Below are 25,328 nucleotides of genomic sequence, written 5' to 3' on the forward strand. Positions count from 1 at the left end.
CATCCCTTTGCTTGAACCAGGAAGCCATTCATTGCAGCCACCATTCCAGGGCTGGCCCAAGACATTTTGTCACCTGAGGCAAACCACAAAATGGTGCTCTCCCTGCCAGGGAAGAGGAGGAGATAAGGAGCACTTCCTAATCATCAAGATGCTGCTGTAGAGGTGGAATGAGGGTGGGGCTGAGGAGGAGGAGGCAGATACAGCCTCTGAGGAGTGCACCATAACCACTGCTGCCACTGTGGCAGCAGCAGCAGGCGAGGCATTCCTTGAAGGTGGCTCTGCAGCTCCTGTGAGCTAGTGTGGTAAGAGCGGTTGACTCATAATCTGGTGAACCGGGTTTGCTTCCCCGCTCCTCCACATGCAGCTGCTGGGTGACCTTGGGCTAGTCACACTTCTCTGAAGTCTTGCAGCCTCACTCACTTCACAGCAGTGGCGTAGCGTGGGTTGTCAGCACCCGGGGCAAGGCAAGTAATTTCCGCCCCCTAACCCATGGATTTGCGCCCCCTAACCCATGGATTTGCGCCCCCTAACCCTAACCCCCAGATGTTGTGGGGGAGGAAGGGAATGGAGATTGTTAGCCGCTTTGAGACTCCTTAGGGTAGTGATAAAGCAGGATATCAAATCCAAACTACTCCTCCTCCTCTTCTTCTTTAGATCATGCCTCACCTCACCTTGCCTCATGTGTGGGCCAGACCTGCACCATTCCCTCTCCTACTATACCTAAATACCCTGGAACAACAATACACCTAGACAGGGCTTTTTTTCAGCCAGAACTCACCAGAGCTCAGTTCCAGCATGTCTCAGGTAGGCACCTTTTTTCATCATCATCATTTTATTTGTATGCCGCCTTTCCACAGTTAAAACAATGCTCAAGGCGGCTTACAATGTGAAAAGATTTACATAGTTACAAACATAGCAAAGTAGTCATAAAAATAAATAAAACATCAAAAACTACATAACCAAACTGAACAATTTCCACATAAAAATAAAGATACAAAAAAAAAATCAATATCGATAACAGCAAAAACTCCTGACAAAACTTTTCCCCAAATACCCTAGTCCTTGCAGCAGCAGTTCTTATTAAGCCTGTCAGGCCCCGCCCTGGGCCAGGTGGAAAGAGGCAGGAACTCCCAGCAGGTCAGACCTTCGCTGTTATATGAGAACAAGGGAATTCTGGTGAATTTCGGCACCTCTTTTTGTAGAAAAATAGCACCGCACCCATGGCATGCTGGGAAAAGGAAATAGAGGCCACAAGCCAGAATTCGCTTTAGAAGTGAAACCTTAGCAACTTCAAGAAAGGGACTGAGGCCACTCCCAAATGATAAGTCCTAGAGAATTTGGCACTTTCTCCTGAAAAAAAACAAACAAATCAACAAAACAGCCCCATATTCACTACTTCTGAATAGGGCAGTCTCACTTCTGGACTATTTGGACCTCTGTGAAATGATTGACAACCCAATCTTCTGTTTTCAGTCATATAAGCAGACAGATAAGGAACAAGCCAGAGGAAGAGATAAGGGAAACAAGAGGTTGTGAAGGGGAGAATGGAGAAGAGTACAATTTTGCGTCTCGGCTGCGCAAAAGTTAGATAAGAGTATAACACAATGTCCTTTGTCTTATAAACAAAACAGGGCCCTTCACCATTCCATATTTTAAGCTGCCTTATCCTCTTGAAATATTTTGCTGATATGGTCTATTCCCAATCGTGAATGACAAGTCCCATTTATTCATAATGACTTTCGGTTTTTGTTGCTGTCTTCCTTCTTTGAAGCTTATCAAATTAGTAAAGCTTCTCTCTATATAAAAAAAGATGTCCAAAAAAGATGTCCCATGTTCACCTGAGCCACTTTTCAACAGAAAGAGTTTTCATTTCCCACTTGGAAGCAATTTCAGTTTCTGCCACAATTAACGTATTAATCCCCAGCCCTCTGTTTTTGTGCTAAGAAATAGCAGAGCCTTGGCTGTTAATAAACAGTGGCTTAAACAGTGTTAAACAATACATTCTAGGTACCTTTGAAATGTGGGCTTGAGTTGAAACCAGCATGTGTAAACACAAAAATAAAAGGAGCTTGGAGCAGAATGCCTTGGTACAAAAGCATAAAGAAAATTGATGGTTTTACTAGCTTAGCCTGCCACTGAATTATCTCTATTCAGAGCTCCTGATAAATACAAAGGTTGTTGGAATCACAGAAACATAGAATTGTAGAGCTAGAAGGGACCACAAGTGTCACCTGGTCCAATTCCCTCCAGTTCAGGAAGCATCCGAAAGGCACCAGCCAAGATAGCTCCTCCAAATTCCAATTTACAAACTACAGTGGTACCTCGGGTTAAGAACCTAATTTGTTCTGGAGGTCCGTTCTTAACCTGAAACTGTTCTTAAGCTGAAGCACCACTTTAGCTAACGGGGCCTCCTGCTGCCGCACGATTTCTGTTCTCATCCTGAAGCAAAGTTCTTAACCCAAGGTAATATTTCTGGGTTAGCGGAGTCTGTAACCTGAAGCGTATGTAACCCGAGGTACCACTGTATTAGCATCATAACCATAAGCACATGTTGCTCATAGGCCTTTACTGCTAGATAAGGCAGTGGTAGGGAACCTTTCTCAGTCTGAGGACTGCATTCCCTCCTGGGCCATCTACTGTGGGCTGCATGCCAGTGGTGGATGAGGTGAGAGGCAAAGGTGGGCCAGGACACGACAGCGGCCTCTTAGATTTGTGCAGTAGGTTCTAGTCCAGCCTTGCAAAAGTCAAAAGTTTCTGCAACCCCCACACCCCTCCATCCAGGTCAGCAAGAGGCATTTTCACACCTTAAGTATGCGTTACAAGTGGGCAAAAGCACTCAAAGAGGATGCACAACAGAACTGGTGAGAATTATGCCTGGAGAGAAGATATGGCTACATTTGGTCCCCAGGCCTGAGATGGGAATGAATGACTCCTGCAAAGTTTACATTGGCTGTTCCGATGCTAAAGAAAGCTAGGGTGTCACTTTAAGTTTGAGTGGAGCTGCAATATTCAGTGAGAGTGAGAGCCTAACATGATTCCTCATGATGGTGAAGAAGAAGAAGAAGAAGAAGAAGAAGAAGAAGAAGAAGAAGAAGAAGAAGAAGAAGAAGAAGAAGAAGAAGAAGAAGATATTATTTATACCCCACCCATCTGGCTGGGTTTCTCCAGCCATTCTAGGCAGCTCCCAACCGAATATTTAAAACACAATACAGTGGTACCTCGGGTTAAGAACTTAATTCGTTCTGGAGGTCCGTTCTTAACCTGAAACTGTTCTTAACCTGAGGTACCACTTTAGCTAATGGGGCCTCCCACTGCCGCCGTGCAATTTCTGTTCTCACCCTGAAGCAAAGTTCTTAACCCAAGGCACTATTTCTGGGTTAGTGGAGTCTGTAACCTGAAGCGTCTGTAACCCGAGGTACCACTGTACAGAATTAAACATTAAAAACTTCCCTAAACAGGGCTGTCTTCAGATATCTTCTAAAAGTAAGATAGTTGCTTATTTCCTTGACATCTGATGGGAGGGCGTTCCACCAAGAAGGCCCTCTGCCTGGTTCCATGTAATCTCAATTCTCGCAGTGAGGGACTGCCAGAAGGCCCTCGGCACTGGACCAATGGGAAAGATGCTGCAAGACAATGCAATATCTATGGGGGTATTTTTTATAAAAAGGGAAAAAAGAAAGATGGTACCCCCTACTGCCCCCAAAGTAAGTTAAATAAGATCACATAAGTAAAACAGTATCTTGCTTTTACTTGACATCAAGAACAACCAAAAGCGAGACAGATAGAAAACTATCCGGACTAATCCATGCAGGAATCAAAGCGAGTCTTCTGACAAAATGCTTAAGTGGTCACACTTGAGCTGCAAATTATCTGCATGAACTAGATGATAAAACTGTCCCCTCCATTAAGCTGCATGAAGCAGATGCCTCCTAAAGAACTCCTTTAACTTTCCTCAGGCACCTATTGATTATAGCCAATAGCAATTAAAAGTAGAAGACAATTAAGTTTAAAATTTAATGGCGTTCTGCTCCTGTTAATTTACTGTGCATCCTAATCAATTCATTGCCCTAGACAACAATCTATTACAGTAAATTTTTAGTTCCTCCAATGCTCCTTCTGCTGGAAATATAATGGTAATAACAATAATTAGAGCCAGAGAAATAAATAAGAAAATGGGGACATACCATAATTAAAAATTGGATCGCCCACTGTGATGACAAATGCAGTGGTTTAAAGCAACGTGTATCTTTTTGCCTGGCACCATGGTAAGCCTCAGCTTTGAATAATCTGAGACAACTTTTTCGCCCTATGCACACACAATCAGAGCGCATAATGAGCGTTGATACCCTGGTAGACTCTGATGTCTTAAGTGATGGATTTTGCTAGTTATTCAGTGCCCAGCCCTAGTGGGCAACTAATTTGTATTGGGGTTCATATGTTGACTAAGACAACACCTGCAGTGCACCATCAGGAACACAGGTTCAACCCCCTCCTCAAAAGAAAACCAAAGGCCTTTTAATTGTGACATGGCAGCTTCCATTAGCTACCTCCAGTCTTGCTGGCTTTGGGAGCACAGCCATGCACTCCTTTCCAGTGCCAATGTTTTCTATTGGTGTAAGGGCATTAGAGATGTGTTGCCCAGGGATTGGGAACCAAGACGTAGGAACCTGTGGGCCTCCAGGTGTTGTTCAACTCCCATCCATCCTGGCAGCAGAGCTCCCTGAGCTCCACGCACCTCACTTTCTCCCCAGTTACTCTCTGTAAGGGTCAGCAGCGCTCAGCATTGGGGAACCAGGCACACAACTGTGCTCTGCCTACATTACCCTGCTGACTGCTGCTCAGCCCCATCCAGCATTCCCAATGGTGAGGGATGATGAAAGCTGTAGTCCGGCAATATCTGGAGGGCCAGAGGTTTCCAACTACAGGCATAGACCTTGGTCTCTCCCATTTTGAAGGTTTTTTGGAGTGGGAGAAGTTTATTGCTTTTCAAAAAGCCACAATCCCATCTCCGCAACTAGGTAGAAACCCACTGCGTCATAAGCACCAGATTTATTTATTTAATTAATATGTATTCGTCTGAAGATCACGGGACGGTTCACAATATCAAAGTACAAGAAATATAGAGTTATAATATGTTAAGATATAGAGTTAAGATAAATGAATGAGGGTAAGGATTTGCTGATTTGATTATGTAAATGGGATACAAAAAGGGGAGGTGAGAGGAGGTCAAGGAAACAAGCAAATGAGTTTAAAGTTATAAAAAACGGATTTGTTTTTAATTTTTTCTTATTTTCTTTTTGTCTTTTGTATGTTGTATGTTGTATTTTTTATTTTTTCATGTATTTTTGTACTTATGTTTTTGTAAAACTTTAATAAATATTTCTTAAAAAAAAACAAAGTACAAAATTAGAACACAAAATACATAATTAAAATAAGGACAAAAATGAACCAATAAACCCTCCCTCCCCAAACACATATAAAAGGGCATCAGATGTCAATCAAAGGCCTGGTTGCAGAGGAACATATTTGCTTGGCACCTAAAGGTTTATAACGAAGGCTTTGAATTGGGCCCGGAAACTAATTGTCAGCCAGCGTAGTCAGGCCAGGATCAATGTAATATGTTCAAACAGTCTTGTCCCAGTGAGCAGCTTGGCCACCAAATTCTGCAACAGCTGAATTTTCTGAACAAATTTTAGAGGCAGCCCTATATTTAACACACTGCAGTAATCTAGCTTAGAGGTCACAACAGAAATTAGCCTATCTCTATCCAGATAGGAGTGAAGCTAGGTCACCAGTCAAAGCTGATGGAAGGCACTCCACACACCGAGGTCACCTGAGCCTCAAGCAACAGTGGAGCCGGAAGTATCCCAAGCTGTGCACCTGCTCCTTCAGAGGGAGTGTAACCTCATCAAGAGCAGGCAACCTCCCATCTATCCAGTCTAGGGAATCGCCCACTAACACTGTCTCAGTCTTATCTGATTGAGCTTCAGTTTCTTGGCTCTCATCCAGTCCATAATTGCTTTTGAATTATGGTGCTGGAGGAGACTCTTGAGAGTCCCATGGACTGCAAGAAGATCAAACCTATGCATTCTGAAGGAAATCAGCCCTGAGTGCTCACTGGAAGGACAAATCGTGAAGCTGATTTGTCCACCTCATGAGAAGAGAAGACTCCCTGGAAAAGACCCTGATGTTGGGAAAGATGGAGGGCACAAGGAGAAGGGGACGAAAGAGGACGAGATGGTTGGACAGTGTTCTCGAAGCTACCAACATGAGTTTGACCAAACTGCAGGAGGCAGTGGAAGACAGGAGTGCCAGGCGTGCTCTGGTCCATGGGGTCATGAAGAGTCGGACATGACTAAACAACTAAACAACAACAACAATGGTCCAGCATTTCCACTGCCACACCTGCAAATGTAAAGGAGAAGTAAAGCTGTGTGTCATCAGCCTATTCCAGACAATGTACTTCCAAACTCCAGATAATCCCACTCAAGAGGTTTCATGTATAGGGGATAACATTTAACCCTGAGGAACCCCACACTGAAGGTGCCACAGGGCCGCAGACCACTCCCCTAGCATTGCATTCTGGTAGGACCAGAACTGCTGCAAAGCGGTGCCACCCACCCCTAACTCCTAACAGGCCCTCCAGAAGGATACCATGGTTGATGGTATTGAAAGCCACTGAGAGGTTGTCATACAGGGCGACCAAAGCAGTTTCTATGCCCAAACCAGGCCTAAACCCTGATTGAAATAGATCTAGAAAATCAATTTTCCCCAAGAGTGCCTGGATCTCTTCCATTATCACCCACACAAGAACCTTGCTCAAGAAAGGGAGATGGGCAACAGCCCAGTAGTTACTTAGATTTTCTGAATCCACAGAGGCTTTCTTGAGTTGTCGTCTTACCACTACCTCTTTCAAGTAGGCACGGACCACCCACTCTCACAAGGAGGCATTAAGCACCTTCCTGGCCCAGCCAGATGTCCCCTCTCTGTCATTGATCAAACTGCACTGTCATTTGTACTGTCTTAAACTTTCCAGAAGCCAGACGAACAAGACTGGAAGACATATAAAATTCCCTGAAGTGCAGAGCACTCCCTATCTTTTATAATTCATGTGCTGAAAATTGCTTCTATCTCCACCAATTTAAAATCTGTGCAATAGTGGGTTGGTGTTTTTGCTGAGTCTGTGGCTTAAACCAAATCCCTTGAGATTGATTTGTTTCCCAAATGTAAAGATAACTACTGTGGCTACGCATGTAAATTACTTGGGGGAAGTTGAGTGGCTTACAAATTCTCAACAGCTTGGGTTGAATTCTAGTTCCAATTATAGATCTAGCAGGGCTAACTTCTCAAATGAGAGAGACCATAAACTGTCCAGGCATCCTACCATCTGACCTGCAAATTCTTCCCTTATCTTAAGATGTTTGGGGACACGAGGTGGTTGTTCAATGGTGAGGCAAAGGCCTATTGTACTTTCTTGTTATTTCCTCAGCCTCCAAAAAGCATCAACCTGGATGTCTTTAAAAGATGATCAGACAAAATCATGGTGGGTAAGGCTTTCAGTGGCAACAAACCAGATTCTATTGTTATTGTTGGAGAAAGTATGATTCTGAATACAAGTGGCCAGGAAATGTAGACAGTGTGCTGCTGTGGTTAGGTAGGGTTGCCATATTTTGAAGAGCAAAAAGAGGACATATCTGCAGTTATTCTACCTGCGGGGTGAGTGGGGAGGAAAGTAACCCTGAGCACTGGAGGGTGACTGACTCGCTAACACCAAGTGGCAGAAAGAGTTAAGGCAAGGCAGAGAGAAGGAGAGAGGAAGGGAAAAAGAGGGAGGGAAGACTTTCACCTTCAGCTAGCTGAGAGGCAAGGAGTAGCTGAGGTAGGAGCCCCAGTTTGGAAAGCTACAGGTAGCAGTGGCCATTGTTGTTGTTGCTGTTGTTATAATTTCCCCAAGTTTCTGTTGAGATGAGAGCTTTTGCACCTCCTCCCATTCAGGTGCTTTCATTTTTTCCCATGCTGGGAATGATTGTGAAAAGCAACAGCAGGGAATCCCAGGTGACCACCCAGGGGCCGCTTTTCTTCTTTCCCCTCAGCTTTCTCTCTCTCTGCTCAGCCAATGCCACCTGCTCTCTTGCTCTTGGGCGCTTCTTGAAGAAAAACGCACTTCCAAGTCCCCTCTCACGCTTCCTCTGGAGAAACTTGGCTCCTTTTCATGTTTTTCTGTCTCCTGGAGTGAGTGAGGGTCCCTGGATCTCTTCTCTGAGCCAGTCAGGGCAGGGTTGCCGTTCCCCACCCACTTTCTGTGCCTTTTCTCTCTGAGGTAGCAGCACCAGCAGCAGAGGCCGTGGGGTGAATTCACTTGCTCGCTCCTTTTGCAGAGTGTGCCTGTACTGGTACCCTTCTCACACCTGTAGAGCGGAGTCAGCCACCAGTCCTAGCTCAGCCTCGCTAACACTGCTTCTGATGTTGTTGTTCTTCTATTCACTTCCTGTGGATGCGCCTCCTTCTGGACCTGGAGAACAGCAGCAACAACCAGCGCCACTGCTACTTCCTCCTCTGCAGCCACTCAGGCTGCAGCTTTGACATCATTTCCTTCCAACATAGCAAGCACTCAAGGAGGCTGCTGCCACCGCCACTGCTATTGGTGCTATTGCCGCTACTGCTGCTGCTGTAGTCAATGATAATAAACTATGATACTATGGTTCCAAACAATTAAAGCCATACATTTTGCCAAACTTTAAAAATCTGCCCAGACACAAATTTTAATGCTGAAGAGGAGGACGTGTCCAGAAAAAAACGGACATATGGCGACCCTAGTTAGGTCCTGCTTGCACGCTTCCCATAGACATCTGCTAGGCCACTGCGAGAACAGGATGCTAGATTAGATGGGCCATTGGCCTGATCCCTCAGCCTCTTTTTATGTTCTTAAGACCTTGCACCCAGAACAGATTGAAGGCTGAGTTCTGGTGAGCCTCCCGGGTCAAATTAAGCTGGAAACCGATAAATATTCTAATGGCAAAAATTGGTACTATGAAATCACAAAGTTGGTAGGAGTCATCTTATCCAGTTCCCATAGCTTAAAATCTAGTCTACCCCTTTCTTAAAATCTTCCATGGATGGCAATGTCAGAATTGTTGCTGTATTAAATAATAATTTCCTGTAGATGTCTGGAAGCTCTTGGGGAAATTTGATTGTTACTCTCAGAAAGCTTGGGGCCAACATGAAACTATGAAATCCTGTGTATGGTCTTCCATTTTTACCTGTTTTGTTTCACGTAACATATCAGTAAACGTAAAAGTATTTGCTTGAGGTTACACACCAGGGTTGTGTTTCCTGACACCTCAAGAGCTTACTGTAATGAGGAGGACAGCAAGGGATGTTCAAAGGGTCTTGGAGCAAAAATACTGCAAGAAATAAGATTAGTGGAAGTTAGGCTTGATTTAGCAAGGGCAGGAACACTGATTCTAAGGGATAACAGATGTTATAGAACAAGATAGTGGGGAGAGCAAGAGGATACAAGGAGCACTACACATTGCAACAGCATAAAAATAAATAGGGCTGCATCAAACTAAATCATTGCATGTGTGAAATGACTTCTGCATGCACAACTGATGTTCGCCTCCCTCTCTCCCCGTCTGCACACCCCACCATCTGCTCTGGGGGTTCCCAGAGTTTTGTTGCATTCACAGAAGTCATTTTGTGAGTGCAATGATTTAGTTGGATACACTCCACAGAAAATTATCAGAATGTGTCCCTCAAAATCGATAAAAGCAGTTTTGATTTCAGGAGGGTTGCCAGGAAATTTGGAAGAAACGTTATTCGTACCCAAACTCCAGCAGCGCCCCTAGTCCCCCCCCCCAATAGCTGTGTAGCTTCATCTTAAAACTTCATTTTGTATTAGAATATCCCTCTTCTTCTTAACCAACTTTCACAGAGCCTTGATGCTTGCCAGCAATTAGCCAACAACAATTTTCCCTGGTCAATACCAGATCATTTCCTTCACTTCATAATGTGATGCTTTTTTGTCAATACTTTGAGGGAAGAGACAGCATTATTTTTTAGGGGAAACAAACTGAAGCTGCTTTGTCCTCAGAAAAGCTCCTTCTGTCTTGGGATGTGTCTACACTACAGCATGAACGCATATGTGGCACATTGTTTCTATGTTTTTGGGCCTTCGCCCATACATGAGGAAATTCAACCGCATGCCTCCAAAATCTACCTCCATGTTTTCTCTCCACACTAGGGGGCAATGGGATACATTCATGCTGTGTGCTGTTGTCGTCCCCTCCTCAAAATCTCACTACAGCCAACCAAAGACAACCAGCCACACCCTGGGTCACCTCCAACCTCTCACCACCAAGGAAATACAACAAGCTAATAGTAAGAAAACCTATACAAGTGATGCTGACACAAAACCCCACACATACACTAAGTAGCAGAATAGAAGCATAACCACCCACTCCACCTGGTGTTTCCTCCCTCCTTCTCTTTCCCCATTTTTTCTTCCTAACCTAATACTGAATGCAACACTAATGTCTCACAACAAATGAAACGAATCTGTAGAAAACACAACTTGAAAAAGAGACAACGCACGTATTTTTGTAAAAGCGTGTTCTCCTTCATGGAGAGCACGTGTTGCGGTGGGGTCTGCTGAGCCACCCCTCTGTTACCAGGCAGGGTCTCTAAAGATGGCCTGGGGCAGTGATTGGTTCACTGGGTTGCTGGGGTAAAAGTTATGTTGCAATTTTGGTGGGAGGGGTAAAATGTTTAAATACTCTGCACGCAGCCTGGAGCTTTCTCTTTGCTGTGTGCAACGGATCACCCGCCCACCCGCCCTTGAGTAAGGGGTTGTTGCATTGACCTTGCTATGCCTGTCATGGGCTCGTCTGCTGTTGGGGCAGGGGCTTGGTAGGAATTTTGTCCATCTGGCTGATTGGCTGGGCCATTTGGTTTTTGCCTACTGCGTAGCAAATCGTCAGAACTTGTAAGGTTGTGGTTAGGCATTGGTTATAAATTGGTGGAGGAGGGGTTAGGATAGGCTGGGCCTGCCCCTCCATGGTTGCTGCGGAAAGGGAATTCCATTAAAGGAATCCTGGGGCTTGCCATCTTTTCGTCCAATCCCTGGAATGGGACTAGGGCCGGCAAGCCTTCGGGGAGCATGCGCATGAGAATTGAGGGTCTGTGACTCAGCTCCATTTCTCCCCGACTTGCTTTCCCTGACACTGTCTTTCGGTGGTGCCCGGAAGTCAGTTCTGTCCCCAGGCGGGGGGACAGATAGTCTTAACCAATGCCTAAACAACCACTCACGGTTTTGTATTTAAATAAAGTTGTGGCCAAAATTATGCCAAAAACCTTAAACAAAAATTAAGTGTGCGTTGTGAGTTATTTGGGGGGTGGCTTGGGGACCTTGACACGCAACTAAGAAATCTTTCATTAAAATATATTTTATTTTATTTTTTTAAAAATAGTATTTGCCCAACCACTAGAAACCTGAGGTCAGCATTTGCGCAGTATTTGTTTATCTGGGCAGAAACTCTCTCTCTCTCTCTCTCTCTCTCTCTCTCTCTCTCTCTCTCTCTCTCTCTCTCTCTCACACACACACACACACACACACACACACACACACACTGTCTGATAACCCAGATTTTCACAAAACAGCAGTAAAACATTAATTTTAAAAATATGTGTGTGTTGGTCCAAGCTGTAGTCAACTAAATTTTACTCTGAGTAGATCCATTGAAATGAATGACCATGATTAACTTTGAGTATAATGGCTTATAATGGGCCTACTCTGAGTAAACAATAGTTGTATACAACCCGTAAGGTCTTTGGGCATGCATATTTGTTTACCTGCTCAGGCACACACCTTTTATCCCCACCCCCAGCATGTCAGATTTGCACAAAACTGCAGTATGCTAAGGTTAATGTGTGTTGCTCCAAGACCCACAAGGATTTGGAGTCACTCAGATTCCCCTCCCCCGACTTTTAATTCCCTACCTCCTGTACCTGCAAAGGCAAGGTTTACTTTAATTTTGAAGGCAGCTGTTTTGTACGATATCTCTTCTGATGGAAGTAGGGGTGTGTGGTGACAAATTGCACCACTGAAACATCACCAGAACCTGTCCACACAATGAGCTCCAGTGTATTCACATTCAGGTAACAATTTTTTTTATATTGGATTTATTTCCCCTTTTCCGATTTTCCCTGGATCAGGACAATCTGAGTTTACTGTTGGAAAAACTGCATATTGTCACTTGGATGAGGAAGGTGTAATGTGGGCAACACCCTCCGAAATCAAGTCACATACCTCTTCATAGCCACATTAAGCTCCCATGTGGATGAACTGTTGGGCTATAGCTAACATCACCAAATGTAATTATTTATTAAGCTTTCTTTCCTGTCTTTCCCAGGGGTTCAGTTTGGATTCGGATATACCCTTGCCTTATTTTATCCTCCTAGGAACAACTCTGTTAGGTGTGCTAGCATAATAGATAAGTTGCTGAGTTGCCCATGGCCAACTGGGGAGTCATACAACTCAGCATCTAATTTAAATGGAGTCTCCAGCAGTCAGACTAGATACCCTGATCCCACAATTTTCCAGCCCCAGCCCAAAATACGCACCAGCAACCATTGTATAATATAAGAAAAACAATTCCGCTTCACTGTTGAGAAATGCCTGAATTTAGATTCTCAGGCTTATTTCTTCTGACTCCCTTCTTCCTGTCAATGGTTCCTGATCTCCTGCATTCAGCTGCATATACTTTTTTTTTTAACCAGCTGCAAAATAATCCATGCCGTTTCTCAAAATAAAGTTTGCTTCCAGATGTGGAATTGCGTATCATGTGGGATTTGAATAAATTGTGTCACTGTGCCGGCTGATTAAAGAATGAGTAATTTTTAGGAAGTTGGCATCAGTCCTGGTGGGCACCCTGGCATTGTTCCAGGTATGGTGGGTGCTGGCACTGGATTGGACAACAGTGAAGCTTAAATGGCAATGTGGAAGTGGTGGCCGAGGATGGAAGCACAGCAGGGAAATGCCCAGAGAAGTGAGTCTTCTCCTACGGAACACTGTGAATTGCCCACACCCAAAGCCATAGTAGTGATGTATGGAAGTGAGAGCTGGACCATAAAGAAGGCTGATCGCCGAAGAATTGATGCTTTTGAATTATGGTGCTGGAGGAGACTCTTGAGAGTCCCATGGACTGCAAGAAGATCAAACCTATGCATTCTGAAGGAAATCAGCCCTGAGTGCTCACTGGAAGGACAGATCCTGAAGCTGAGGCTCCAATACTTTGGCCACCTCATGAGAAGAGAAGACTCCCTGGAAAAGATCCTGATGTTGGGAAAGATGGAGGGCAAAAGGAGAAGGGGACGACAGAGGACGAGATGGTTGGACAGTGTTCTCGAAGCTACCAGCATGAGTTTGACCAAACTGCAGGAGGCAGTGGAAGACCGGGGCGCCTGGAGTGCTCTGGTCCATGGGGTCATGAAGAGTCGGACACGACTAAACAACACGCTGAAAGCTTGGGATAGCTTTCATGTATTAGCTGAGTGAAGGGCAGATGAATAAAAAGCAGCAGGCATACAGCCAGGACCTGCATGCATACCCTCCAACATTTCTCTGATGAAAATAGGGACGTCCTAGTCAACAACACCAACAATAATAATTTTATTATTTATTGCCCACCGCTCCAATTGGGTTGCCCCAGCCACTCTGGGTGGCTTCCAACATACATAAAAGCATAATAAAACATTAAACATTTTTTTAAAAAAACCTTCCCTATATAGGGCTGCCTTCAGATGTCTTCAAGAGGTTGTATAGTTACTTATCTCCTTGGCTCGGGGGTTGCATATGCATTGGACAAATGTCTGACTATACTGGTAGAGGCTTTTGCATATGGATCAGAACCAGGGCATCAAATCACATCAAGGATCCATGAGCAAAGTCCACAGTTCCATTTTTGGATCTTCACCCAATGCATGGAAGTTGTGGATCAACACCAACTTGGATGCCTTCAAAAGGGGATTAGATGAATTCATGTTTTTGAAATATGTCCTGCATCAAAAATATCAGGGTTGTGAAAAATAAACGTAACAAAAATTAGAAGGTAACACAACCACAAAATGCTGTACAATACAATTGCAAAACAACATTAGAAAGTATCAACGATATAGATGGAAACTGGCCGTCTTAAAAAGGCTGGGCAAACAGATTTTTGGTTTAGCATTGCAAGGTTGGTGCCAGCCTCTATGTGTTGCATGTTCCACAAATGACATACTAGAAGAGGCTATATGATATAGTGTACTTTCCATATTTTATTTTTTTAAAAAAATGTATACATCTAATCGAAAGCAAGGAACACTAATGACAAAAATGTCATCAATACGCCCCATTCCATCTGGTTTTACATTCTTGACTTCTGCCAGATGCCCAGAAGGATGAAATTCAGGCCAGTTCACTATAATTCTGGCAGACTGGTACCCAAAGTGCTCAGATATTTTTACCTCTCTCCCTACTGTTCTGTTCTCCTCCTTTCATTTCAGCCCTCTGAAAAATCGACCCTCATAGCCAGAACAGAACATGTAAATTTTATTATTTTGCAAATTTAATCTGAGCCCTAAATATGTGTTTGTGTGTGTACACAGCAAGGATAGCCCCAGCCAGAGCTAAGGAGCCAGAGCATGTATTTATGGCAAATAAGATCTGTTGCTATTATGTACTCCCTTCTGAGGCTAGCAGTGAATAGACTTAACAAAGTTAAATCCATTCATTGACATGCTGCGGTTGTTGTACTAGCTTCAGACTTGTGTTACACCTAAATCCCTGTGAGGCCTGGCATGGTTATGTTCTTCAGAGCTATTAACTAGCCCTTTGGCTCCGATGTGCACTTCCCAAACCCAATCCTTCAACCTTTCCTTCATTACCTTCGATTTCTCTTTGAAAAACTTCCCTGCCACTTGGAATTTCTCCCCGCCAGCCCTTCAGATAGAAAATTTCCAATGGGAAGAACTTCAATGTGCATAGCAGACAATTTAGTTCACCAGTCACCTGTACGACATGTTGCTAGAAGCCTTGTTTTGTGTGGGTTTAAAGCTAGGCTGAAACTGCATGCTCATAGAACAGAGACAGAAATAGGATTCTTTTATACACAGGAAGGACAGTTCTATCACAGTCCTTGTTATCTCTCCTACAAAGAACAGCACAACTTGTTCCAGTGGGTGAAGAGCTGGGCAACACAGGGGAAGGCCTGAGGTCAGGGACCGTGACTAAAAGCAACAGGGGGCCGGAACAAGCTTTCGTTGTTCCCATGTCTCTTTCTCATGGATCCAAAAGTCACCTGTCTCTAGACATCACTCAAACTTATTCATGCTGACATCTGTACCTACTGACCTTTGAAAGGCATCCAAACTTGCAAACGCCACACACCACATGGACACACATCCTTGTCCCCTGGGGAAACAGTGTGAGGAGCTGCGTGTCTCACTTTCCCTTGGGGGCATCTGCTGCCATGGTCCATGGTTTCAATGATACAGTTTGGGAAATCAGATATGAAAAGCACGTTTTCAAATTCGGCTCCTGCAAGGTCTTGGGGACTTCCAGGCATACCAGATTCCTTTGCCCAGGTGCTTCTCTCCATGTGGCTGTTGGAACGGCGCTAGAGCTGAGCCCCAGGGCTTGTAGGCAACAGCACCCCGTAGGAGAGCACGTGTTGTGGATGGGGCCAGACAAAGCACCCCGTAGTTGCCAGGCAGCATAGATTGAAGGAGCCTGGCTTGGTGGTTGGTGTTGCTGGGGTAAATTTGATGTTGCCAATTTGGGGGTGGGAACAGAGGTTATTTAAACAAGGTTCACAGCAAGCTGCGTTCTCTTTCGCTGTGGGCACCGGATCACCCGCCTGCCCTCCCTTGTTTGGGCTTGTGCTTTGACCTTGCTATGCCTGTCATGGGGTCATCCGCCTTGGTGCAGGGGCCTGGTAGGAATTTATCCATTTCCATTGGCTGATTAGTGTGTGCCATTTGCTTTTTGCCTACTGCGTAGCAAATCGTCACAACTTGTAAGGTTGGTGGTTAGGCATTGGTTTAAATTGGTTGGTGGAGGGGTATGGATTGGCTGTGCCTGCCCCATCAATGCTGCTGCTGCATGGGAATTCCATTAAAGGAATTCAGAGACTTACCGTCCTTTCGTCCAAACCCCTGGAATCTGGTTTGGGCTGCGTAAGCCCCTGGGAACATGCAGGGAGAAGCTGAGGGTCTGTGCCACAGCTCCAGTTATCCCTGATCTTGTTCCTCCACACTGACTTTCGCTGGAATCCGGGAGTCAGTGCTGTCCCCCAAGGCGGGGTGGGGGGGGAGATAGTCATAACCAATGCCTAAGCAACCACTCACAATTTGTATGTTTAATAAAGTTGTGGCCAAAATTATGCCAAAAACCTTAAACAAAATTTATGAGTGATGTGTGAGTTATTGGGGTAGGGGTATTTTGGGGGACCTCAGCACGCAACTGCTCTGCACTGTTCTGTCATGGGGTTGTTGTTTTTTTAATTGACAGTTGCCCATCTGGTGGCCATGGGGACCAACAAAGGTGTTCACTCACACCATGGTACCCATAGGACTAGGTGGATGATCCCTGACACATTGAAGTCAGCCATCTTTTTGTCCATACAGTGTCCTTGAAAAGCTACTGGGGACATTGTATAGGGAATATGATGGCTGCCGTCATAGGTACATCATAGGACAGAGATCTTTTTTTCCATTCAACTCCCCAGAATGAAATTCTTATGTATTGTCATGCTATGCAGCCACTTTGTAAGAGCATTTTAAAACACTCGTTCTTAAAAAACCGTGCTACCATGTGATATCTTTAAACTGCTGAGATCTCTGTCCTACCATTCAGAAAAGTGTTAAATTTTCATTCTCACTGAAGTCCAAGCTGAGGTCATTTTGTTTGAGATTTTATGCAGATTGAATTCCTTAAGCACCCCTACCTTAAAGGAAATCACAGTAGAATATCTTAATGTAGTAGCACTTAGCCCAGAGTTTCACAGATCAGTGAATCCAAATCTGTGAAAACCTTACCAGTTCTAAGGATTTCAGATGTTTTGAACTGTAAATCTTTTGGGAACAACCTTCCCAACCTTTTAAATAAATTGTGGACGTGTTTGTTGATCTGAGCTCCTAAAACAAACAAACAAACAAACAAACAAACAAACAAACAAACAAACACAAACGGATGGTACTGGACTAAGTTGGAGGGTCTCTTAAATGAGGGGAATGCCCCTTTCCCCTCAAAAAATACACTGGGGAGGTATGCCTTGGCAGATATATATCATATCAGATATTTCTGAACAAATTGAAATCTCCGGATTGTATCTGTAGGCAGAAAAACTCACTTTTTTCTTCTGTACTGTAGAGCATCGTCTGGTGTCTCTCTCTGTCTGAGTGTGCTAAATGGACCTCAGTGGGGAATGTTGCTCTTGTCTCCGCCTTCCTGCCCCTCTCTTTACAAATAAAGCCATCTGAATTCACAAAATCGAAAAAAATGTGAACCTCCTGCTCAGTTTCCAGTGGGGCTGCAGAAGGACAGGGCTATAGATTTTCCCAGGAGTGAAAAATAATTCACCCAGTCTGCTCGTTATTCATACAGACAGTGCATTAATAATATGGGACCCTGAGATCTCTCCTTATCTAGGCCGGAGCACAGCTAGAGGGATGAGGAGCTGACGCTTTGGATTTAAAATAACATTTCCCCCCCTCTTTCTGTGGAAATAAGAATTGATTGAAAGTACTTTTAAGGAGTTTAGAGAGAGAGGGGGGAAAAACCCCGTTCTTTGATACCATCTAAAGTACATATTAGATAAATAGAAAACTATTGGCTTTTTGACTGTGAACAATTTTCACTTGATTCAAGTGCTGATATAGAAGAGCTTCTGAGCGCAATACAAAGTATTTACTAAGGACCTCCTCAAAGCCCACTGGAGCCGATGCGCACATTCCCATTAACTTCAGCGGGCTTTGAATCAGCTGCCTAAGTATAAAAATTCCTCACCATCCAAAGCTTGTCAGGAAAAATTAGGCCCAGTTGTTTCATCTGCGTGTGGGGGGAAAAAATCTTTCTCATATGTGAGTGAGAGAGCAAACAAATTAAAATCAACAACAAAATACTGTCTCCTTAAGGAGCAGGCACACATTGCCAGAAATGGCATTAGCCATTTCATCACCAGAGGAGAAAGGGCGAAACCACACCTCTAGCCTGTCATTCAAATCTTCTTCATCCGTTCACCATCCTCTAGTATAGTGGGACCAGCCCTACTATTAGGGAGAATGAGGTGGCTGCCTCAGTCAGGCAGCTGACCTTGGGTGCCATGTATTATTGCTGGTTTGTTTGTTTGTTTGTTTATCCAGGTTGGGGAAGAATACTTGTGGGGATTTTCTGCATCAGATGCCAAAATAATTTGTTTGGCCTCGGGTACTATGCACCTTGTCGGGACGCGGGTAGCACTGTGGGTTAAACCACGGAGCCTAGGACTTGCCAATCAGAAGGTCAGCAGTTCAAATCCCTGCAACGGGGTGAGTTCCCGTTGCTCGGTCCCTGCTACTGCCAACCTAGCAGTTCGAAAGCACATCAAAGTGCAAGTAGATAAATAGGTACCACTCCAGCGGGATGGTAAACGGCGTTTCCGTGTGCAGCTCTGGTTCGCCAGAAGTGGCTTAGTCATGCTGGCCACATGACCCAGAAGCTGTATGCCGGCTCCCTCGGCCAATAAAGCGAGATGAGTGCCGCAACCCCAGAGTCGGTCACAACTGGACCTAATGGTCAGGGGTCCCTTTACCTTTACCTTACTATGCACCTTCTCTGTGGGAGGGCACTGTTTGTTACTCTGCCTCAGGTAACAAGGTGTCTTGAGCTACATCTACCCAGCAACCATTGCATCACAATTCCTTCATGGAGCTTTTTACTTGTCTCACAGTGGACAACCTGGATATAGGTAAGTTTCAGATGTCTAATTCCTGAAAATGGAGTAATGGTATACTCACATAGAAGGGGCCAGAAATCCCAGTTTCCTCTGTCTGCTATCTCACGTAGTGCTTAAACCAACAGTCAATCCAGTCTTGAGTCTTACTCCAACTGAGAGTCACTTTGGAGAGTTAAGTGACAAAAACTGGTACCTTGGTTTTCAAACACCATAGTTCTTGAACATTTTGGCTCTCGGACGCCTCAAACCCAGAAGTGAGTGTTCCGGTTTGCAAATTATTTTTGGAAGCCGAACATCCTGCAGCCAATCAGAAGCCGCGCTTTGGTTTCCGAACATTTTGGAAGCCAAACGGACTTCCGGAATGGATTCCGTTCGACTTCCAAGGTATGACTGTATTTCAGATAACTACACCACACCATTTGGGAATCTTTACCCAATGCCTATCACATTTTTTTTAAAAGAGAGACATGGTGTAAAATACCAGCATGGTCAAGCGAGGGGAAAGTAGGCACCGTGGAGCAGATTTCAATCTTACTATAATTTGTAAGATATTTATGCTTGTATCCAATCGTATCCATGTGCAAATGGAGTGGATTTCTGTTCATACAATGGGTTTCCCCTTCTCTTGCCCCCTGAAGCCTGCCCGTGCCCCAGAATCTGCTTAAAAAGAGTGTTGGGAACCCTACAGTGCAGATCTGAAAGGGTATAACGGGTGCATTTGGGAGGAGAGGGTGAAGAACTCCTGGTGTGCAAAGTTGGATTTCACCCTTAGAGCCACAAAGGAAGCAAATTTTCCCTTCAATGATTTACGTATCCAACTCACTGTTGCAGTATCTGAAGGGCTCACCAAAGGATCACATGTATATGCTTCTTTATAAAATACTTTTATACACAATTTAAAAAAAGAAAAAGAGGCTGGATTCTGGAAAAATGAGAAAGTCAGGAAAAAAAATAAGGTAAGCGTTGCAGGAGTTTCCTAACATAGGGTTGCCATGTGTCCTCTTTTTCCAGGACATGTCCTCTATTTCTGTCCGGGTGGATTTTTTTTTTAAATTGCCAAAATGTCTCTGGCTATACTTTCTAGATGAGGCATAGACATAGCTGGTGGTTGAAGAGTTTATTTCCTCTTCTCCTGGCCCCCTCAGCAATCTATCACTGCTTTTATAGCCTACATATAGTAGGGGTATTTAAAATGAGAGTCATCATAGCGTCCTCTTTTTTGCTCTTCAAAATATGGCAACCCTACCTAACAGAAACCACCCATGTCCTTGTGTTAGCCAAGTATTCACACTATGTTCATTACAAAGTCAGGTTGCTGAACTGGTTTGCTGCTGACTTTCAAAAAACATTAATTAAATCTCGTCCACTGTAGCCACTTGAATTATTAATGCATCAACACAAATGAGACAAGAGGTGGCACAATGGGATAATTCTGAAATTTAAAATGTAATCCTGCATTGCCTGTGCACACATTACTCAACCCTTTGGCAGCTCCACTGGAAATTTAGCTGCTGTGCTTACTTCTGAATAGTTACGAGCCATTCTTTTACCAGTGACTAGGGGAACAACTCCCAAGAGATAATGCATTTCTATGCAACAGACTTCTAGCTTATCATGGAACATAAGGTAAATTTCCTAGCTGAGAAATGATTCACCGCCCAAGAAAACACCAATGAAAATAACATCCATTGGAAAATACATCCACAGTTGTGTGGGGCTTCAGTGTGCATTTGGAGATCTGTGCATTCAGGAGCTTCCTTGATCACTCATCTAAATCAAGGAATATGCTATACACAGCATGGGGAATTTCTGTGATATGTGGATCTTTCCTTGACTCACAGAAGAGAACATCTATGCACTTACTGAAGTCTCCAAATGATGGGTGTATGCACGAGTCCCCAGGGTCATTACACATTCATTCACATAAGAAAAGCTGTTAATAATGGAACCACAGAGGGAATAAAAACGTGATACTTTCAGCACAGATGTGATAGATCCATATTGGTAAGTGAAGTACAGTGGTATCTTGATTTACGAACTTAATCCGTTCCGGAAGTCCGTTCTTAAACCAAAGCATTCTTAAACTAAGGTGTTCTTTCCCATAGCAGCGGGGGACTCAATTTACACTCAGCAGAAAGCGGAAAATGTTCTGCTTCCCAGGCAAAGTTCACAAACCAAAACACCTACTTCTGGGTTTGCAGTGCTCTTAATCCAAGCTGTTCATAAATTAAGCTGTTCTTAAACCAAGGTACCACTGTATATTAAGAGAGAGAAATGTTTATTTTTCAAACAAACAAACCACACAGATGTTACACAAAAACAGAACCCAAACCAAGACTGAATCTACCAGTCCGACTGATTTTGGCAATTCACTATTTGAGGTTGAAATCCTAATTCTAGGATCAATTTACTTCTGAGTAGATATGGTTAGGGTTGTGTGGTCTTTCATCAATCAATTATTAAAACTTTGAAAGAGTGATCAAGGCTGATGATGATGTTGTAAACCATATGGCCACTTTAAGGAAACAATCTTATATTGTTCATTGACTATAAGGACAGGTCCACGAATCCAGTGCACACAGTCCTATACTTCATACTGTAGTGGTATACTTGTATGTTGTATACTCACACAGAACGTATGTGTGTGCTTCTGTTGAGCAGGAGTCTGTGTAATCAGCACTGAGTGGCAGCAGGGGACAGCAATAACTATGCCAAGTTAAAGTGGGTTGCAAATGGCCCCAATTTTTTCACTGGCTACAGCTTCTAGAGTTTGATATTGCATAGGGCTAGAATTGAATCATTGGACAGCCTGGCTGCTGTTGAATACTGCTGTCCAAGCCCAAATGCTAGGATAACATTGCTGGGAATGTCAGCGATCTTGGGCCCACCATGGCACAAACTGCTACTGCACAACCATCCTGAAACATGAGTGCAAGTGCCCCCAAAATGACAGCCCAAGATCCCTCCTAGGGATCCCTCCAGTGAGGAGCAGGAAGCTGTCTTCTCCATTTACCTATGGATCCAGTCCAATCCCTCCGGTGCTGGCAATGAGACGTTCTGAGGGGAATATAGAGTGATGCACTTAAACAACCATAAAACCATGTTGCTTTGAGAAAGCCGGAAACCTTGAATCACTGAGCCTAATGGTGAATGTGTATAAAATTCTGTCCTGGCCTGATAGGCTATGGAAGGGTGGGAGTTCTGACAACCACAGTGTCAAAGCCAAGCCTCCTATTTGTGTTATAGGCATGGACCAGTAGAAGAACAGTCCACCTCAGGTCCATTCCAAAGCCACCCTCCCAGAGGATACCCTGCACAGTGCAGGTGGCCGGAAGCTGTCCCAGTAAGCTGCTGACTGCACACCAATATAGATTCCACTCATTCTTATGCCCCCTCCCACCACTGCTTCGTTAGCATTCATTTTTGGAGCATCGTGAAGTAAAAACTGCTTCTGCGGTATGCTTTTAAGAAATAAAAATCAGCAACGGAAGAGGGCACAGTTTGTAAGTTCAGCAAATTGAGAATAACTGAGCCATCAAAACTTCGTTTTTGTAGATGCTCACGGTAGCTGCAGAGGTCAGCGAAGTCAGGAAGGATGACCAGGTCTGATGCTGTCATGTGTTAGCAGTGAGGCCAGCTCAGGATCCAACATGTACTGGACCACCTCAACCCCTTCCCACTCACAGAACACCCCATTTCAGGGATTTGCCTTGGCTTCTATCAGTAGTGATCCCCTCCACACCACAGCGAGAAGGATTTTGATCGCTCTGTTAGTGTAATTTCATAAAATTTGGAACTCAAACAGCCATCTAGCCCAACCCCCTCCGATGCAGGAATATTGCTACTTGCCACATTTGTTATCAATACGGAATATTATTATGATCCTTTCAGCTTGCTTTTTAAACAAAATTCTTCCAACCAACGGCCATGCTGGTGACCATATGCAACGGCACCTCTATGTTAAGACTTCTGACTTTCCAAAAATTTTACACATCTCCTTGAGTAAGCAAGGTTGCATCATAAAAGTTTTCACATATTCATAATGCCATACGCTACTTGCCATCAACACACGACGGTCTGTTCCGCGTCGTCCCGGCCACTTTCCCAGGTAGACAGGAGCATTTTACTGTTTGTGATCTCTCTTCAATCCGATTCTTATTACAACATCTGTGTGCTGCTATAACTTCACACGTCCCTCCTTCTGGCAAGAAAGAGAGAAGATGGACACCATGGTTAGGATGGAATGCTCTGGATAGGTAAAACGAAAAGAAAAGAAAACCCAAACACCTGAGCGTGATACTCTCTGTCAGTCTTCACCCATCTGGTTCCCTCCAGATGTTTTGGCCCACAATTCCCTTCAGCTCCAGCCAGAAACGTCTGAAGGACACCTGGTTGATGAAGGAAGTGTTGGTAGGGAATAGAAGCCAGAATTTTTAAATGTTATCTGTCTCTACATCAATGCAAGCATCTCATGACACACATTTCTCCAGAGCTCTAGATCCAAGAAGAGATGCAGAGCGGGCGAGAAAGGACACTGCCACCTCCAGGTTCATACTGCTGCCCATTGCAGTGCCGCAATGCATATAATAGTGATTTGTGCCACTGCTAGTGAATTATGAGCTGAGCAGCCAACTTCCCAGCAAGCTCACACTTCTCGCTTAAGGTTATATCTGGCCTCCTGACTCTACTGGTTTCAAACAGCACAATGTGTTGACATGCAAGCCTTATTTTGCAAACTTAGGAAGTTTTTGATCCCACACTTGTACGTGAAATAGAGGGAAATTAGGCAGGGCACAGGGTTCGTGCACCATCCATAAATTCTGTGTGACCCAAGTTCAAAATGCATTAAGCGCATAATTGCTGGGTGATTAGAAGTCCAAATATGCTCAGCTGCAAGTATTTCTTTGCATCGTTGGTTTGCAGCACTTAAAAAAAAGACAAATCTGCAACACGTACAAAATGACCTATATACAAAATGACCACTTAATTTGCAAACAAAATGAATTTGTCATTTAAGTTGCTGAAAAAGAAATTGGATTCATTTACGCACTGCTTTTTTCTGGGGGTACGCATACCCCTAAACATTTTTTTTATATAGAAAAAAAGGACTGCCTTTATGTAATTAATGAAACTGTAGTATCTTCCCAGGGCACCTTAAAAAATAAAGCTGCATCAAATAAAAAGCAATATATATAATCATAACAGCTACAGTACAATTTTCTTTCGAGGCTGCAAGGGAGGAATCACTCTGTCGCTCAGGTCCTATTTGCAGGCTTCCCACAAACATCTGACTGGTCACTGTGAGAACAGGGTGTTGGACAAGGTGGGTCACTGGCCTGATTCAGAAGATCTCGTGTTCTTATGCCATTTCATTTCAATATACTGACTGCAGACAGTTGTTGCAATTTAAGGATACAGTCGTACCTCTGGTTATGAACTTAATTCGTTCCGGATGTCCGTTCCTAAGCTGAAACCATTCTTATCCTGAGGCGCGCTTTCGCTAATGCTGGGGCAAAGTTTGCAACCAGGAGCAGCTACTTCCAGGTTAATGGAGCTCATAACCTGAAGCGTTCATAACCAGAAGTGTTTGTAAGCAGAGGTACCACTGTAAAGAAAATAAGCCACCACCTTCTCACTAAAAGAAATCTTCAGCAAAAATGTTTTTAGAGGCTGTCTAAATGATATCAGTGACTTTTTGTTTGTGTATTTATAAATAGCTTTTTATTTATTTATTGGTCATTTGCCCTCTGTGTGTTTCTATTTCAAAATTAAAAAGTTTTGAGGCCAGTCTTAGGATGCATTTTTGGGGTGGGGGTGGGGTGGGGGGCTTAGAAATGTATTCTAAGCTCAAGTTAGGGAATGTTCAGCTGGGAACTAAGCCTTCGCTGACATCAAGAAGCTGACACCTACTCTTCCCAGACTCTAGGGCCACTAGAACGCCTCATTTTTCACATCTTTTAGAGCTGGAGCCTCTGTCATCACACATTATTCTGAATGCAAATCTAGAAGCATTTTCTAGATAAAAACGGATTATTAATATTTCTCTCAGTCCTGTACTGCAGTAAATACGCCGCAATGTGTTTGGAAGTTTTGTTCTGATGGGGAAAGTGCTGTTGGTGCTCAAGTCTTGCGTTTAGGTTTCCAATGGACATCTGGTTGGTCAGTGTGAGATGCTAGAGTAGAAGGGCCAGTGGTCTGATGCAGCCTGCTCCTCTTGTATTCTTAAGATGACTGCGCCCTCAATTAAAATCATCTCAGTCAAAATTCCAAGAGTCACAAATCTCTTCCTGTTCCCTTCTTGCTATGAGAGACCTGAATGGAATAACAGGGCATAATGGTGATGGCCTTTTGTTT

At 44.0% G+C, this 25,328-nt stretch overlaps 1 protein-coding gene across 1 annotated transcript in view; it reads right to left on the reverse strand.

Annotated features, from left to right (window-relative positions):
* Positions 1-25,328, reverse strand: part of TAFA1 (TAFA chemokine like family member 1) — a 339,980-nt gene that overhangs the window by 40,296 nt on the left and 274,356 nt on the right. Inside the window, exon 3 of the mRNA XM_081903462.1 lies at positions 23,035-23,175. Coding sequence (XP_081759588.1) covers positions 23,035-23,175 — 141 coding nt within the window. The remainder of the gene's footprint in view (positions 1-23,034; positions 23,176-25,328) is intronic.

This window comes from Podarcis melisellensis, assembly GCF_964234715.1.
Source record: "Podarcis melisellensis genome assembly, chromosome: 2".
In the NCBI taxonomy this organism is placed as follows: domain Eukaryota; kingdom Metazoa; phylum Chordata; class Lepidosauria; order Squamata; family Lacertidae; genus Podarcis; species Podarcis melisellensis.